Source organism: Erythrolamprus reginae, chromosome 2 (assembly GCF_031021105.1).
Source record: "Erythrolamprus reginae isolate rEryReg1 chromosome 2, rEryReg1.hap1, whole genome shotgun sequence".
Classification (NCBI taxonomy): domain Eukaryota; kingdom Metazoa; phylum Chordata; class Lepidosauria; order Squamata; family Dipsadidae; genus Erythrolamprus; species Erythrolamprus reginae.
The window spans coordinates 247,371,874-247,390,752 of NC_091951.1; the positions used below are offsets into that span (position 1 = coordinate 247,371,874).

Sequence of the window (18,879 nt, forward strand, 5' to 3'; positions counted from 1 at the left end):
CGCTGCTGGTTTGGTTCCTCTGGCCTGGCTATGCCTTGCAGGCACATGCATGCACAGTGCCAAAAAAATCTAACCCCCCCTTCTCAAAAAAGCCAAAAACAAGATGGCTACGCACGCACCATGCCAGAAACTCAACTTCTGCGCATGTTCAGAAGAAAAAAAATTAAATTAAAAAAAAGAGGTGGCAGTGTCCACGAGCCAGCACCAACTGAACCAGTTTCGTGACGTCATCATGACATCATCAGCAGGTTGCTACCGGTTCAGGTGAACCGGTCCAAACCGGAAGGAACCCACCTCCGATGGGGATACTGCAACAGTCGTAAATGTGAAAAATGGTCATAAGCCACTTTTTTTCAGTGCTGTCGTAACTTTGAACCGTCACTAAATGAATTGTTGTATATCAAGAACTACCTGTATGCATGATTGTGACATGGTACAGCCCGACAAGACTTGCATAGAAGATCTCTGTGATTCTGAATTTAGGCCTTAAGAGAAATGAGAGGGCGTTAAGAAATGTCAGTCAGAAATGATACGTGAAGCACAGAACAGGCAAAAATAGAACCGCTTTATGTACTTACTGTAGCGTATAAGGCTGAATATATGCTTAAAGCAGCATGTTTGGATGGAAAAGATCTCCTCGCCTTCTCAATCAGGTCTTGGTCCCCGGTGCAGATATTCCCATTGTTAACAAACTGGTGATGAGCTCGACAGTCACTCCCAGTGTAGTTGGGCTTACACACAGTCAAGAAATAAGGTGACAAGTTGCCCGTGACTACCTGGCCAGCATTTACAAATATGTTGGTAGCAAAAAGACCAAATGCAAATACTCCTGGGAGAAGAAAAAAAGTAAAAGAACAAGAAAAGTAGAATTATTGTTCAGAACTGAAACACAATAGATGTGGAAGAAAAACAACAGCTTCTTTGCCCCACCTGGGTGGAAAAAAACAGGTGGAGAAAAGAAAATTTGCAACAGAACTAGGAAGAAACAAACTGAAGGTCAAGTCCAAATTATGTATAATGAAGATCTGCAATCAAATCTCTTGAGATTTAAAAATAAGGACAAACGTAATTAGAACAAATGTGGAGGCTGTGAAAACTATATAGACACAGAGACATTTGAATATACTGGAGCCCTTCAAAGTTGCCTAATGTTATTTTAAGCTAGTGTCGGCCACGGTCAAAATACGGCTTTTGTTCAAATTAAGTGCACCAACTACCTAGCACATAGAAAGAATGAGAACCTAGCTTTTATTAATGTTCTGAAACATAATATGGAAATGTATGTAGAGGAAAATGAAGAGAGAGATAGAGCAAGTCTTCAGAATTGATTACTCACTAATGAGGGCAGACAAATGGTTAAGATCTAATAATAATATGGAACATTAGGATAGCTGAATAATATATGATTAAATGAAGTATGGATAAGCGTTTCCAGATGGAAAGTTTATACAATCTCAATTTTTCTACTGGAAAATTGGAAAACACTTTTATTATGATATTCTAACTGAGCCAAGGTGGCACAATGGTTAGAGTGCAGTACTGCAGGCTACTTCTGCTGATCACCGGTTACCAGCAGTTTGGCAGATCAAATTTTACCAGGCTCAAGGTTGACTCAGCCTTCCATCATTTATTTTAAAAAAGAAAATATAATCTTTACTGGAGATAAATAGGGGAAGGGATACATAGAGCAAAGGGACTATATAAATATTGGTACAAATGTATATGAATTTAGAGTATACAGTTATAAATCAAAATACACGCTTATATATACAGTGGTACCTCATCTTACGAACGCCTCTTCTAACGAACTTTTCAAGATACGAACCCGGTGTTTTAAGATTTTTTTGCCTCTTCTTCCAAACTATTTTCACCTTACGAACCCAAGCAGCTGCTGCTGGGATGAAGGGGTTTCTTTTTTTCCCCTTTTTTGAAGAAAGAAAAGGGAGGGGCTGCTTGGAGTAGGAAACATTTTACAGAGAACAACGTGCTTGCAAAGGAACTGAAAGGGTGTCTTTTTAAGAAAGAAAAGGGAGGAGGGAGGGGCAGCTTGGGGGAGGAAAAATTTTGCAGAGAACAACGTGCTTGCAAAGGAACTGAAACGGTGTCTTTTGAAGAAAGAAAAGGGAGGGGCGCCCCCTTGCCTTTCTTCCTTCCCACTCACCCTTTAGCCTAGCCTTGCTTCTTCCACCCGCCCCCTTTAGCTGCTCCTCCCTGCCCTCTGTTCGCCTCTCTTCTAAAGTTTGGGATTTTCCTGAAGGATTTGCACGCATTATTTGCTTTTACATTGATTCCTATGGGAAACATTGTTTCACCTTACGAACTTTTCACCTTACGAACCTCCTCCTGGAACCAATGAAGTTCGTATGATGAGGTACCACTGTATATAAAAGAAAATAAGGCTAAAGAGAGAGAAAGAGAAGGAAAGAAAAAGGGAAAGGAAAGGAAAGAGAAGAGGAAAAATTAAAAATAAAAGGAAGAAGAATAAAGAAGGAAGAATTAAATTTGTATGTATAAATTTATCAGATGTCATAAATGGTGTCACCATTTACGACATCTGATAAATTTATACATACAGTTCTTCAAGGCAGCCAAGGAGGAGTGATTTTTGACACTTCTCCCCAACTTCCCCTCAGCATTCTCAAGGGGGAAGCATTCCTACCGTTGTGTTTGTTTGCTTTTTGCCAATCCCTGGTCCTTCTGCTTCTGTTTAGGTAAAGAAATATCTCTGAAAAGATGACACAAGATGGCCACAAATAGCTTACTTCCTAACTAGAGGTCATGCTTGCTGCTACTGATAAGAACTGGAATTCAACAATATCTAGAGGCCTAGAGGTTTTCCAGCCCAGTGTTGATTTATTTATTATTCTAATAGTACAGGAATATGTCCATGGTATCAAGCTGGGTTCCTGAAGATTACCATGAATGAAAGTGGTTTCTTTCTATTTTTCTCTCTCATAGCCCTTGTAGTTTCCAATCCAAATTATTATTATTATTATTATTATTATTATTATTATTATTATTATTATTATTATTTAGATTTGTATGACGCCCCTCTCCGAAGACTCAGAGCGGCTCACAACAACAAAACACAGTACAAATCCAATGATTAAAAAAAACAACTTAAAACCCTTAATATAAAAACAGTCATACATCCCAGACAAACCATACATAAAATGGAACGGCTGGGGGGAATCAATTTCCCCATGCCTGATGGCAGAGGTGGATTTTAAGGAGTTTGCGAAAGGCAAAGAGGGTAGAGGCAGTTCTAATCTCCAGGGGGAGTTGGTTCCAGAGAGTTGGGGCTGCCACAGAGAAGGCTCTACCCCTGGGGCCCACCAGACGACATTGTTTCGTCGATGGGACCCAGAGAAGGCCAACTCTGTGGGACCTAATCGGTTGCTGGGATTCGTGGGATTCTATGCAGGTGCGACTATGCTTACCAATTAGTGATCATCACTCACCTGAGCCTCTTGAAATGTTGTTTTGTATTCTCATATTAAGAGTAATAATGAATATACTTCATATGAGAAATAATCAATCTTCTTTAATCACGTCAGAGGCTTTATTTAAAGAAGATAAAATCCATTATCGGGGGATTTTGCCTGCCTCTAAAATAACGATCCACATAAAAATAGTGTTTTCCATTTAAGCAGCTACATATTTCAGAAGCTATTATTATTATTATTATTATTATTATTATTATTATTATTATTATTATTCAACCTGGATAAAACGGAGTGGCTGTGGGTTCTGCCTCCCAGGGGCAATTCCATCTGTCCATCCATAACCCTGGGGGGGGAATTATTGACCCCCCTCAGACAGGGTCTGCAACTTGGGCTTCCTCCTCGATCCACAGCTCACATTAGAGAACCATATTTCAGCTGTGGTGAGGGGGACATTTGCCCAGGTTTGCCTGGTGCACCAGTTGTGGCCCTATCTGGACCGGGACTCACTGCTCACAGTCACTCATGCCCTCGTCACCTCGAGGTTCGACTACTGTAATGCTCTCTACATGGGGCTACCTTTGAAAAGTGTTTGGAAACTTCAGATCGTGCAGAATGCAGCTGCGAGAGCAATCATGGGCTTCCCTGGGTATGCCCATGTTACACCAACACTCCGCAGTCTGCATTGGTTGCCGATCAGTTTCCGGTCACAATTCAAAGTGTTGGTTATGACCTATAAAGCCCTTCATGGTATCGGACCAGAATATATCCAGGCCTGCCTTCTGCCGCACGAATCCTAGCGACTGGTTAGGTCCCACAGAGTTGGCCTTCTCCGGGTCCCGTCGACTAAACAATGTTGTTTGGCGGCCCCAGGGGAAGATCCTTCTCTGTGGCGGCCCCGACCCTCTGGAACCAGCTCCCTCTGGAGATTAGAACTGCCCCCATCCTCCTTGCCTTTCGTAAACTCCTTAAAACCCACCTCTGCCGTCAGGCATGGGGGAATTGAGACATCTCCCCTGGGCCTATACAGTTTATGCATGGTATGTTTGTGTGTATGTTTGCTTTTAATAATGGGGTTTTTAGTGTTTTTTAAATTATTAGATTTGTTGTACATTGTTTTATTGTTGTGGTGAGCCGCCCCGAGTCTACGGAGGGGGCGGCATACAAACAAACAAATAAATAAACAAATAAATAAACAAACAAACAAATAAATAAATGTTGTTATTATTTATTTAGACTTGTATGCCGCCCTTCTCTGAAGACTCAACATATACAGATGAAAGCTGTCTAAACTGAAATAATTTTCACATTTAGCCCAGCCTATCTAATCCTATAATTACAAGAAATTAAAGAAGGCAGACAGAAATAGAAAATACTAGGGATGTAGATTAATTGAAAGCAGAAGCTGCTTAAAAGGACAGCACAAGGGCTTTTAGTAGAAGTCCTGGAAGTTGAGATTGTTTGATTCGTTTAGATTTCAACACCATAGTGAAAGCACTTCCTAGATTTTCTAATGGATTCTTTACCTCTTATCAATGCAATAGATTGCTTAAAATACATATTTTAAAATAATTAAAATACGTTTTTTTTAAAAAAAAATTCTTGCAAGTGATGTCTTTAGTTCTGATTACTTGATTCAGGAAAGAAGCAAGCTACCCTGTGAGGCGGGAAATCTTAAGTTCTATTTTCATTTAAAATGGGTTCACGAGGAAGCCACTAATAAGCCACTAATTCTACAACTCAATTTCCTCCTGCAAGATGGGGATAACATTGCTAGACTGCTAATACAATTTAGGTAATGCTTGTGAAGCACAGAGTGCGTGAAATGTGCTAAGCCCGATTGCTTGGACATAGTTCAGCCGGAAAAGAAAGTACATAATTATTTTGTTTTCCTGATGAGAACACAGGGAATAATCATAATGGATTGAGAGGAGTTAGACTCCTATTGAAATAGTAAAAACTTGATTGCTGCCTAGATCCAAATTTCTCCTAATTCTTTCACAGAATGAGTCTACGGAGAGGGGCGGCATACAAATCTAAGAAATAATAATAATAATAATAATAATAATAATAATAATAATAATAATAATAATAAACTTCAGCTGAATCAAAATATATTTTCGTTGGAAGAACATGGAAGCTGGACCTTCCTCGCTCCTCCTCCTCTCCCAGAGCCCTCCTGCCCCTGTTCCCTTGCAAGAACAGAGCATGCAGCTGTTTAAACTGCTCTTATACAGGTAGTCCTCGACTTATAACAATTCATTTAATGACCGTTCAAAGTTATGTCACTGAAAAAAGTGACTTATGATTATTTTTCACTCTACAACTGCCGCAGCGTCCTTGTGATCATGTGATCAAAATTCATACACTTGGCAATTGGTTCATATTTGTCTGAAGTGGTGTAGGATTTCATGCCTAAGCAGGGGGGTGGACTATAAGACCTCCAAGGTCCCTTCCAACTCTGTTGTTGTTGCTGCTGCTACTGTTGTTGTTGTTGTTGTTGTTGTTGTTATTATTATTATTATTATTATTATTATTATTATTATTATTATTATTCACCAAGAACAGTAATACAGAGCAAACAAGATTTATAGCCTGGATTTCGTATCACAATATCACAAGTCGAACACTTCCCAAGCATCTAGGGCTGTGTGATGTATTTATGTATGATGTGTGCAGATCCAAGTAGAGTGGCTTTTTGCAACTTACAGTTTGTGATTTTGTCAATGTTTATTGTTTTCAAAGGCCGGCTGAGGTCTTTTGGCACAGCACCCAGTGTGCTGATTACTACTAGACCCACCTGTACTGGATGTCTTCGTGACGTCAAAGCTCCACCCATGGATTTCCCTATTGGGATTCCACACTTCCTTTCTAGCCTCCAGATCGGCCGAAAACAGCACTGCCGATCGCAAAAACGGTGCTCCACTGAGCGGCGCCGCCCGGCTGTTACCTTCTGAAACAGCCGGGCGCTTCTCGGCGGCCTTGGGAACCGGAACTGGAACTTCCGGGTTCGGCATTCGGGAGAACGCCGAGAAGCCCCCCGGCTGTTTCAAAAGGTGACAGCTGGGCGGCGGCGCTTCTCGACGGCCTTCCAAACCCGAACCTGAAAAGTTCGGGTTTGGGTTCGGGAGAACACCAAGAAGCTCCCCGGCTGTTTTAAAAGGTGACAGCCGGGTGCCGCCACCCAGCGAAGTGCCATTTTGCGATCTGCGGTGGGTTCGTAAGCTGAAAAAAGTTCGTAAGAAGAGGCAAAAATTTTCCGAACCCTGGGTTCGTATTACTAGGAGTTTGTATCATGAGGTACCACTGTATTTCTGAAGTTGCAGTGTCCCAAGATCATCTTTTCAGACCTTCTGACAAGCCAAGCCAATGGAGAAACCAGATTCACTTAATCACCATGTTTTGCTAACTTAGCAACTACTGTGATTCACTGAACAACTATGGCAAGAAAAGTGGTAAAATGCAGCAATATTCACTTAACAAATTATCAACAGAAATTTTGAGCTCAATTGTAGTTGTAAGTCAAAGACTATCCTGTATTTCATCTCTTTCTGCAACTTCTGAAAGAAAACCACTATTTTATTTTTGTAATCTGTTTTTAGAGGCTGCCTCTAAAAACTTCAAAAGCCACTGAAAATCATGACTGCTATGGGAAACTAATGGAAAATAAAAATGAGGGTTGCCAGTCAAAAGCCATCAGAATGGCAGGTTAGTAGTTGGCCTCCCGTAATGAAAGTTCTTAGTTCTGAAAGGAAAAAAGAAAATAGTTTTGCCCTCCTTTTGTCACAGGCCCTTTGAGAATCTGTCTCTAGCTATCGATCAAACTGTACAAGGCCTTCTATATCACTAAGTTTTATGATATGTGATTTGTTAGGTGTGAAATATTGTGCCAGGAAAATGCAAAAAACAAAAACAAAAAGAAGGCTTCCTATCTAAAGAAAAAAACTTTCGAAACCTTGGAGCAAGTTCTTTCTTTCTTTCTTTCTTTCTTTCTTTCTTTCTCTTTCTCTCTCTCTCACACACAGAGGAATCTTTACAAGTGAGGTTTGTGCATAAAAATATATGAAATCGTTCAGTTTATTTTATGCTGTTAATTATGCTTACCTATAAATCGGATGATTCTCCGAAGTAGTGGATTCAGGTAACAGCATTCTCCTGTCAAAATGGTTTTCTCTTGGATAATTAAGCTTTCTCTGGTGGACTTGATGAAATACATAGATATCTCTCCAATAAAAATCTGTAAAAGGGAAGGGGAAAGGGGAATGCTTAGAATTGCAAAGACAAATGCATTGGTCACTGCTGGACTCCCCTTAAGAACCCAAAAGGACACCGCAGCAGCGCTGCAAGCAAAGGGCGGTCCTTCCACATAAAAATAAACATGTTTATTTTTACATGAAAGGACCGCCCTTTGCTTGCAGCGCTGTTGCGGTGCCTTTTCACGTAAAAATAAACATTGTTATTTTTACGAAAAAGGACAGCGCAGCGGTGCTGCAAGCAAAGGGCAGTCCTTTCACGTAAACATAAACATGTTTATTTTTACGTGAAAGGACCGCCCTTTGCCTGCAGTACTGCTGCAGTGTCCTTTCATGTAAAAATAACAATGTTTATTTATACGTGAAGACCTCCTGTTGAATGAGCCGGGGAATCCCTCCCAGGAAGAGATTCTGAGGGCGGAGCTTTGATGTCACTGGCAGGTTGCTAAGGACGCCAAGGTGATCACTTCCTGGATTCCATGGAATTCAGGAAGTGATCACCTTGGGATCCTTAGCAATCTGCCAGTGACGTCAAAGCTCTGCCCCCAGAATCTCTTCCTGGGAGGGATTCCCCGTTTGGGTTCGATTCGGCTTCGGCCGAATTTTGCATAAAATTCAGCCGAACTTGCTGAACCTGAACACCGTTGGGTTCGCCCATCATTATTGGAGACCCCTGTTCTATGCTGTTTCTTCTCTTCTAGCAACCTCTTCTCTTTCCAATCAGATGCACTATCAATTCCTACCTGCTGCTTTCCTCACTCAATTGGGTATTATTTATTTAGCTTATATCTAGCCTTTCATTTATGAGATTCATGTGGTGTTCACAACTCTATCTCCTACAATTTTCCCCTCACAGCAAACCTGCCGGGCTGAGAAAGAGCTAGCAAAGTTATCCAGTCAGCTTCCATGCCTAAGGGCAGACTGGTCCCACTTTTAGTCCAACCACAACATCAATTTTAGCTTTCCTAATTATATACAAATTATTAGTTGACAAGTAATGCATCACATGATGCTTTCTTCACCTCTGGAATCTCTGCAGTTCAGTTTGGGCACTTATTTTCAAGAAACACAACAACTACTGGAATTGCTAGAGATATAATAATCTATCAGTTTGACTGAAGCAATGACATTAAGAATTTCTGTTGGTAACTAAGATTAGTGTAGTGTAGCCATTATAGTATAGTACTGCATCAGAGAGACCCAAATTCCAGTCCATCCCCCACTACAGAAAAGCACTAGATAACTTTGAGCCAGTCACTAGCATTGGCCTATCTCCCAGACAGGTAGTCTTCAACCTACGATCAGAATTGAGCCCAGAATTTACTTTGATCTTTAAAAGCTGATTCCTTCTTTAAAAAAAAACTGGCTCCAACAGCTTTCCTTGCAGCTTTCCTTCCGGAGGCAGGGGGTAAGGAAACTCAATTCCACCTCCTCTTTTTGAGTCACACTTTCCTCTGTTATTCTTCAGGAGGCTCTTCTTTTAAAAAATTTAAAAATCTAAAACTTCTGTTCCAAAGTATCTTTGCAGAAACGTTCTACTGCACAGGTATCAAACTCATGGTGTAATGTTGCCGTTACCAGAAGTATCGTAACATTTTTCCCTTTGTGGAGCTGGGGTGAGCGTGGCCTGCGTGTGACGCACCTGTCCACGGGTCACCAGTTTGATATCTCCGCTCTACTACATATGGAAGAATCTCAGAGAGGGACCATAATAAGCATTTCATCTTTTTCTATAGCTGCCAGGGCTGACTGCTATGAATTGCATGGAAAGTATATGAATGGTCATCGCCTTCTGCCGCACGAATCCCAGCGACCGATTAGGTCCCACAGAGTGGACCTTCTCCGGGTCCCGTCAACAAAACAATGTCATTTGGCGGGACCTAGGGGAAGAGCCTTCTCTGTGGTGGCCCCGGCCCTCTGGAACCAACTCCCTCCAGAGATCAGAAGGACCGTTGTACCTACCTGAACGGTCTTCTCGCTGCACTGGAAGGAGAGTCCAACATGGGTAGTTAACCAATCTTATTGGTAGAGACTGAGTTAATTATTTACATATTAATTAGGTACCGCCCCCTTGTATCCCCCATGAGCTCAGTTTTAAAAACGAAGACAATGTAAGAGGATAACCAATTTTTATTGTCAACTATCCAACGAAACAATGTCCTCCCAACTCCGGCGTCCCTGAACTTAAACAGTGCCGGGTGGGTTTGGACTCTCCTTCCAGTGCAGCGAGAAGACCGTTCAGGTAGGTACAACGGTCCTTCTCCACTGCAGCTGGAAGGAGAGTCCAACATGGGATATGCCAAAGATTAAGGCCCATGGGAGGGAGAAGGTCTTGTCAGGGACGTCGTGGAGGCACAAACTCGTTGCAAAACACGCCTTCCAAACGCTGCGTCCGCTGAAGCAAACGAATCCAACTTATAATGTTTAACAAATGTGGAAGGAGCCGCCCAGGTTGCGGCCTTACAGATATCCTCTATGGATGCTTGCGTGGCCCAGGCAGCTGATGTGGCCGCGCTACGTGTTGAATGACCCGTCAGTCCTGATGGTGGGGTCTGGTCCCTAGCCTTGTAAGCTTCCAAGATACAATCCTTGAGCCATCGGCTAATGGATTTAGAAGACAGGCCTAAACCCATCCTATGTGGCGAAAATGATATGAACAACTGTTCAGATTTCCTGAACGTTTCTGTACGTCTGATGTAGATTTTCAGAGCTCGTCTGACGTCAATTTTGTGCCATCGCAATTCAGATGGATGATTTCCATGAGTACAAAAGTCAGGTAGTATCAATTCTTGTTTTCTATGAAACACAGAATTCACCTTTGGTATGAAGGTGGGATCCAATCTTAGCACAACTCTGTCTGGATAAAATATACAGAGGTCTGATCTGACTGATAAGGCCGCTATTTCAGACACTCTACGTGCCGACGTGATTGCGACCAGGAAGGCCGTTTTAATAGATAATAGTCGTAGGGAAATGGACCTCAAAGGTTCAAACGGTGGTTTTGTCAATGCTTTGAGTACCAGTGTGAGATCCCATGACGGAAACCTCCGGACTGGCGGGCTGTGTTTGTTTGTAGCTCCTCGTAGAAAGTCCCTCACCCACGGGTGGAAGGCTAAGGAGCGTGCCTCTGGAACTTGTATCATAGTGGCAAGGGCTGCCACCTGCCTTTTTAGGGTGTTAGGGGCTAACCCCCGGTCTATCCCATTCTGCAGAAATTCCAACACCGGAATTACCGATGTCTCCTTCGGATTCAGATGACGTTGTTCACAAAAGTTACAGAACGCTTGCCAGGTTGCCTGGTAAATTCTTGATGTCGACGGACGTCGTGCTGCCTGCATTGTATCAATGACCTTCTCTGGTAACATTTGTTGCCTCAGCCTGCTCCTCTCAAGTGCCACACGGTTAGATGTAGCCACTGGGGATCCGGGTGTTGCAGGTTCCCTTGACTGAGGGCGATGATCCGGTCCAGAATCCTCCACGGTGGTGACACCGATAGTGCCACCAGGTCGGAGAACCATGGGCGTCGAGGCCAATGAGGCGCCACCAATAGCACCTCCGCTCTCTCTGCTAGGATCTTCTCCACCACCCTGGGAATGAGACTGGTGGGGGGAAAAGCATACATCAGACCGGGTGGCCAAGGAGAAAGAAGGGCGTTGGTCCCTTCCGCCCTTGGATCCGGAAAACGCGTGTAAAACCTGGGCAGTTGAGCATTCTGCTGACTGGCAAACAGATCCACTGAGGGAGTGCCGAATCTTTGGGTCATCTGCTGGAAGATGGCGGGATCCAAACTCCATTCCGATGGATCCAGAATGGTCCTGCTCAGCCAGTCCGCCTGAGTATTGCTGACGCCAGCAATATGCTCGGCCGTCAAGGATGCCAAGTGGATCTCGGCCCAATCGAAAAGATGGTTGGCTTCCTCCATGAGGCGCTGTGACCTCGTGCCCCCCTGATGATTGAGATGTGCCCTGGTTGCAACATTGTCTGTCAGGACCCGCACGTGTCTGTCCTGCACTAGCGGGGTAAACGCTTGGAGGGCCAAAAACACCGCCCTCAATTCGAGGAAATTGATGTTGACTGGCTCCAAGACCTTGTCTGACCAGAGGCCTTGGGCCATGTGATGTCCAATGTGTGCGCCCCATCCTAAAAGACTGGTGTCTGTCGTGAGTGTTACTGGACTTTGGAGCCGAAATGGGGAGCCTTTGCTTAAGGCTAGCGAAGTCCACCAGCGCAAGGACTCCCTGACTGCCCGCGGGACACGAACCTTTGTGTTGCAATGGCTCCTCCTGGTTCTCTGAGCTGGGAGCAAGAACCACTGTAGATCCCGGATGTGATGTCTTGCCCAGGGAACGATGCCTATGGCTGACACCAATGTCCCCAGGATTTTGGATAGCAATGCCAGGGGAACTCTCCTGTTGTGCTGAATGCTGGAGATCAGTTGCCGAATGGTACGTTGCCTTTCCGGAGAAAGAGATACCGTGTTTGATAAGGTATCTATGACTGCTCCGAGATGAAGCAACCTGGTGGTGGGAGACAGGTGACTTTTCTCCATATTGATCGTGAAACCGTGAGACTCCAGTGTCTGCATCGTCCTGGCCAAGTCGTTCCTGGCTCCCGATGGCGACCTGGACAAAACGATTATGTCGTCCAGGTAAGCCATCAGTCGGACTGACCTCTGTCGCAGATCTGCCGTCAAAATGTCCAACAGTTTGGTGAAGGTTCGAGGGGCCGAGGAGAGGCCGAATGGCATGGCCCTGTACTGAAAATGCTTCCCCTCGGTGCAGAAGCGAAGGAACCGGCGATGACTGGGATGTATGGGCACGTGGAGGTACACCTCCTTGAGGTCTATTGAGGTTAATAGATCGTGGGAGCGTATGGAAGATATGATTGTCTGCAAGGAGTGCATTCGAAACCTCCTGTACTTTATTTTCATAAATAAAGTACATTCAGTTGTTTCAAGTTTAATATGAGCCGGCAGCCTCCTGAGGCCTTGGGTACTATAAAGATCACGGAATAGAACCCCTTGCCCTCTTCCTGTCGGGGTACCGGCTCGATAGCGTGAATGTCCAATAGATGCTTTATCTCCTCTCGGAGTTGTAGTCTCTTTTGTGAGTCCCGTATTACGGGACAATGAAGGAAACGAGGTGGAGGAGACTGGACAAACTCCAGTCGAAGTCCATGTGAAACGGTGGCTAAGGCCCATTTGTCGGATGATGTGTGTTGCCAGGAGAGACTGTAATGTTGGAGTTTCCCTCCTATCGGCATCCCGGCTGAGTCATTTGGAGCGACAAAAGCCTCTCTGGTTACCTCCTCGAAAGGGCCGTCTCGATTGTTGGTAACCTCGGGGTCTGTCATGGAAAGATCCCCGGTCAAAATGAAAAGCCGGTTGGTTGTATTGGCTGTATTGACCCTGAGCAAAAGGTCGTTGGGCCTGACCCGTACCTGTATTGGTTTCCCATCGGGGGTTCTGGCGCCTTGCGTATGGGGCGGACCTGCGGTCCTGTCTCCTATTGGCCCTGGGGAGCACTTTCTTTTTGTCCCTGTCCTCAATGAGGACCTTCTCCAAACTCTCCCCGAAGAGCATGGATCCCTGGAATGGACTTGAGGCCAGCCGCCACTTAGATTTTAAGTCCGCTGGCCAATTTCTCAGCCAGAGAAGTCGTCGGGACGACATAGTGGTTGCCATGCTCCTAGCCGAGAACTTCGCCGCATGGAGGGTGGCATCTGCCGAGAATTCCGCTGCCGCTCGCAGCTTGCTCAGGTCCTGCCGGAGACGTCCGTCCTCTGGCCCGAGCCTGGCCTGCATTTCCTGCAACCACATAATGGATGCCCTATTGATGAACGATGCCGCGGCAGCCGCTCTGAATCCCCAGCCCGACACCTGATGCGCCTTCCTCAACAATATCTCCGCCTTCCTATCTTCTGGCCTCAGGCTGTCGCCAGTCTCTGAGGGCACCAGCGCACTGGAAACCAGAGTCACTACTGGCTGGTCAATTGGCGGAAACTCTAGGAGTTTTTCGACCTCCTCGTCAAAGGTGTAAAACTTCCGTTCAATGTTCGAAGGCCCCTGCGCGGCCGCTGGGTGCTGCCAAGGGCGCTTAACTCCCTCTACAAATATGTGGGAGGCTGGGAAGTGTTCAGTCTCGGGCTGAGCTTCTTTAAGAAGTGCCTCAGAAGTCTTTGTCGTGTCAGTAGGGTCAGTTGTCTTAGGAGCGGCTGCAAGGTTCATCACCTGCTTGGCTTTACAAAGCAAGGTCCTGAATAGTGCCGGTTTAAACAGTCCTACCGTTGGTGGCGGATCTGGCACTGTCTCGTCCTCTGACCAATCATATTCTCTGTCACTTTCCTCAAACTGTGGTTCCTCCATTAGCGACCCCACGCCAGAAGGGGGCGGTACAGTCCAAGGATTTCTTTCTGGAGCCTGTTGTGGGGGCCTAACGCTTTGTTGCGCCCCCGTAGCAATGCCCTGTGAGTAAACGTTGGCGATGATTTCCTGAAGGTCAGGTGTCATCTGCTGCCAAGAGCCAGAGGGACCTCTTAAGCCTGCTGCCGTGGGTGTAAACATAGCTGAAGGCCCCTGTAGGCTTCTGACCGAGTGTCCTGCAGACCCCGGTCTGTTCCAAGAAGTGCCAGGTGATGGCATGGCCTGAGATATAGGTACAAATTGTCTATCAGGCGACCAGTCCCCTGTTAGCATGGCCCCAGTGGTCCCCAGGGGAGATTGGGAGATCAGCTGTTCAGGGGTCATTTGCTGCCGCTGTGTAAGGGGCAGTCCGGAAGGAGAGGGCTGCAGGGCCGCTTCCAGTTTTTTTTCAAGGGCCTTAATGCGCTTCTCTGCTTCCTTCAATGAGGAACTGGAAGATTGGGAGGCTTTAGACTTATCCTTTGCCTTCCCTTTGCCCTTATCCTTGGCAGCTGGGGAACTGCTTTTGTCAGTCCCTGCCTTCTCTTCCATTGTACTCACAGTTAGTAGTTCAGAAAAGTAAGATTTGGCTCCACGCTCTTGCAAGTCACAGTAAAAATGGCGCCTCGGCACTTTAGCCTCTTGCGCATGCGCACTGGGGTCTCATAGCCCACTCTCGCGCCTTTGCCGCCAGAATTGCCGGTTTCTGCGCCGAATTGGCCAAGATGGTGGCGCCCGTGCCTTTCGCGGTCTTTTCGGGCTCGCCGCTCCGCGCCCTGCCACCAATGGCGGTCCCCGCCAGGGTGGTCGCCCTGGCTCTCGCCTCCGCTGTCCTGAACAGCCTGGTGGTCTCAGCGGTCGCGCTGTTGCAGCGGCGGCGACGGCAGCGTTATCCGCGGCTTTTTTCTTCCCCGGCGGCGGCGGCTTCGGCGGCGGCTCATTTCCCAGCCGCCGAACAGCTGATCGCTCTTTCGGCTCGCCTCGCCGATCTCGGAGAGCGATTCCAAGCCTCCCAGTGGGGGGGGGCGGACCCCCCCACCTTCGGCTCGCAGCCTTAGTGTGGCCTCGGGGGCCAGGGACCTCCAGGCTGGATGCTCCTCTGCGGGGTGTTCCCTCGGAGGGAATACAAAACCCCTGAGGAGAATCGTTGGGGGTGCTGCCCGCGGAGGGCAGGGACCCCTTGTTGTCTGTTCCACTGCTGTCAGCTATGCCTGAAAAACAAAGCAGAACATTAAACAGGTTACAACATTTTTTTAAACATCTTTAACATTTTTTAAATATTTTTTAATATTTTTTTAAACAATTTATTAGCTTTAATTAGCTTAGCTCAAACTCAGTAAGTCTCTACTCTTAGACTGAGTTTTTAAAACTGAGCTCATGGGGGATACAAGGGGGCGGTACCTAATTAATATGTAAATAATTAACTCAGTCTCTACCAATAAGATTGGTTAACTACCCATGTTGGACTCTCCTTCCAGCTGCAGTGGAGAACTGCCCCCACCCTCCTTGCCTTTCGTAAGCTCCTTAAAACCCACCTCTGCCATCAGGCATGGAGGAAGTGAGATATTCTTTCCCCCTGGGGCTCTACAGTTTATGCATGGTATGTCAGTATGTATGTCTGGTTTTTATAATAAGGGTTTTTAGTTGTTTTATTATTGGATTGCTACATATTATTTTTATCACTGTTGTTAGCCGCCCTGAGTCCACGGAGAGGGGCGGCATACAAATCCAATAAATAATAAAATAATAATAATAATCCTTATTGAACATGCCTAGGGTGAATACGTCTCCAGATTATTTTCTTTAAAAAGACCTCTCTTTCGAGAAGCCTGTGCACTTGTGTCTACAAATTCACCTTTAAAAGTTCACAACACATTTTCCCTTCTAGCTTTCAAACTCATTTGCAATACATTCAGCATCTCTTACCTTGGAACATTTTAACATTGGTCTGAACATTTGACCTGCACATTAGTTCAGAGTTTTTGAAAATTTTATTTTAAACCGTTTCTTTGAAAATGGGCGATGAGATTAAAAAACTTTTTTCCAGAAATGTGGGTGGAAGAAAGTTTGTTTGTAGACTCTTACTATCAACTAATCATATTGCACACAGCTGTGCTGGATTAAGACCTGTGAATTTGAATAAGAAGCTAAGCTGAGGCTACCCTATATAGGAATGATTGACTGTATGCATGGTTTTTAAAGGTCTTTTATGTATTTTTATCACTTGCTGTTTTATTATTACTTTTATACCGTTTTTAGTTGCTGTGATTATTGTAAGCCATCCAGACTCCTGTTGGAGTGGTGCGGCATATAAATGTCACCAAATAAAAATTGACATGTTCATCTAGTTGATGTACTTAATATATGTTGCTCATCATTCTTCTGTTGAATTTCTCTTGCAGTGAACTTAAGGGGAAAAAAAATGCAACCAGGTATAACACATATTCTGGTGGGAAGGAAAAACAAACCGGGTTGCACAAAAGGAATTAGACAAACATGTCTCAGGAGCTTATTTGAAGCAGTGTTTTAAATTAAACTGGTGGCTGAATCTATTTGCTTTGTAGCACAAAGAAGCTAATGTCTCCCATGAAAAGAAAAGCAACCAGGATAAATTATTTCATTTGTAGCACAAAGAAGCTAATGAAAAAAAAGCAATCAGGACACTTTTTGGCATTTCTCTTTTAATTAATAGTTTTCTTGGACTTATGACAGCCTTCAATTATCTGCCATGGGATTTACATTGGAAAGAGTTGGGAAACACACATTTGATTTGCAAAAGTCATTTTTAAAAATTCGTTCATACGCACTATTCAGCTGAAATATTTGTTAAAATAGTCGGTTTTGCCTCCAGCATGTGAAACCTCACCCACCTTGCAAGATTCTCATTTTGCTTTTATTAAAAGCATAGTTTATTTATTTACTGAACTCCCCGAGAACTCATGGTGATAAACTGCAACACTTGCATTTACATCCAAGTATTGTGGTTGATCTCAATGTGTGAAGCTGTTTTACCCAGTGAGAAACACTTAGATGTTGCTACTTCATCTGAGAAATATGTAACATGGTGTTTTGTCTTCCTATGAAATCACATGCACATAATTAATTAATTAGTGGGATAAATACCACCCTAAGGAATTATGATAACATGTCAAAGTCTGTCAAAGGCTTCAGTTTAAAAATAAATAAATAAAGATGCCTTGTAGTCAGTGTTCCCTCTAATTTTTTGGGGGGGTGGGCGGAAAAGTATAGTGTCTGAGCGGCAGTCCCTTCGGGACTGGGCGGCACAGAAATAATAAATAAATAAATAAACAAACAAACAAACAAATAAAAACCCACCCTGTTTTGCCTCAGAGAATTTCAAAATAAAATACTGTACTGTGTGTCTATAACAGTGAGCTCATAATAGGGCAACTCTATCAATATCAAAATGCCACTTAAATAGTTGAGCTAGTTTCAAACTAGATTTTGATTTTCTTTCTCTCTTCCATACTCCCATTCTTTTTCTTTCTCTTTTCCTTCCTTTCTTTTTTCTATCTGTTTCTCTCTCTTCCTCTCTTTCTCCTTCCCTCTCACTCTTTCCCTCTCGGCTTTTGGGCAGGTTTGGAAAACTCTGAGTTGATGATGATTTTTAAGTGAGCGATTGCTCACTGCTCAGCTTAGAGGGAACTATGCTTGAAGTTATGCTGGATTCCTCAAGACTATACTGATATTTACAGAGTTAGATAAAAATCATGAGGGTGAAAAAGGAACAGAATCTATTCTCTGGGAAGTTGGCAATCAACAATCCAATAAGGAATCTTTAAAATATGCATATACATATACATAAATTTAATATATTCAATCTACTTACAATTGCTGTTGGGGTTGCAGCCAGTACACAGTAGAGGATAAGAGGGGAAATGAAGCTTTCATCCTCTGTTCCTGGGTATGGTTTCATCAAATTGCTGTCTTGGCAGAAGAAGCCTTGAATGTGCACCTGGAAAATGTCCGTGCACTCAAAGTAGTAGGCGAGCAAGACCGTCCCAGCCATAATCACAAGCTGAAAATACAGCATGGTGACAACCAGACATTAGCAGCTGCTCAGCGTTTATGCCTCTGACAATTGCCACCCTCCATTCTCAGTGCCACCATTTCAACAGCAATGCCCACATCGGTGCAGGGATGCACTGGGATGAATGTAGCACTTCTTTCATAAATCACAAAGTAACTTTCCTCTTCTACTCCCAGGAGTTTTGGGACTACAGAGCACCTCACAAAAGAACAGGAGGTGCAACCCCGACTTGGTCCAAAGTGTGTACCAGCAGCATGGATGAATGCAAATGAAACAGAGCAGCCCTGAACAGGGTATACATCCCAACAGTTAAGAAATTTGGGCTGGAATAAATACTCCAGACCCTATAAGGCAGACGAAAGCAGCATACAGATGGAAAAGAAACCTCGGGGGGTGGGGGGGATGGATCTAATGAGATTTACTCTGGAGGGTGCATAGTAACATAGCCAAGGAGTTTTAGAAAGAAGGGAAGCAAAACAGTGACACTGACAATCCTGTGCTGTTCTCTCTCCACCTACTTCCTATTTTTAGCTTTCTAGAGAATATGCCATATATTTGGGCTTGAATTCTTTTCGGGTGGGAGGCATTTTACTGTTGTTCTCAGTATAGGAAGTTAGCACCCACTCCTCTCCTAGAAAAATGAAATATCCTAGGAAATATCAAAAAGGCAGAATATTATATAGAATGTCCCCAGAAATATGTTTTAGGCAAAAAAAAAAAAGACTCACTCTT

At 44.3% G+C, this 18,879-nt stretch overlaps 1 protein-coding gene across 4 annotated transcripts in view; it reads right to left on the minus strand.

Annotated features, from left to right (window-relative positions):
- The window catches only part of PLPPR1 (phospholipid phosphatase related 1), a 217,719-nt gene that overhangs the window by 18,542 nt on the left and 180,298 nt on the right, over positions 1 to 18,879 (minus strand). For all 4 annotated transcript variants that reach the window (XM_070742409.1, XM_070742410.1, XM_070742412.1 and 1 more), the window contains exons 3-5: positions 17,947 to 18,135; positions 7,548 to 7,680; positions 579 to 829 (exon numbers count right to left, since the gene is read on the minus strand). In XM_070742409.1, the coding sequence (XP_070598510.1) occupies positions 579 to 829; positions 7,548 to 7,680; positions 17,947 to 18,135 (573 nt within the window). The remainder of the gene's footprint in view (positions 1 to 578; positions 830 to 7,547; positions 7,681 to 17,946; positions 18,136 to 18,879) is intronic.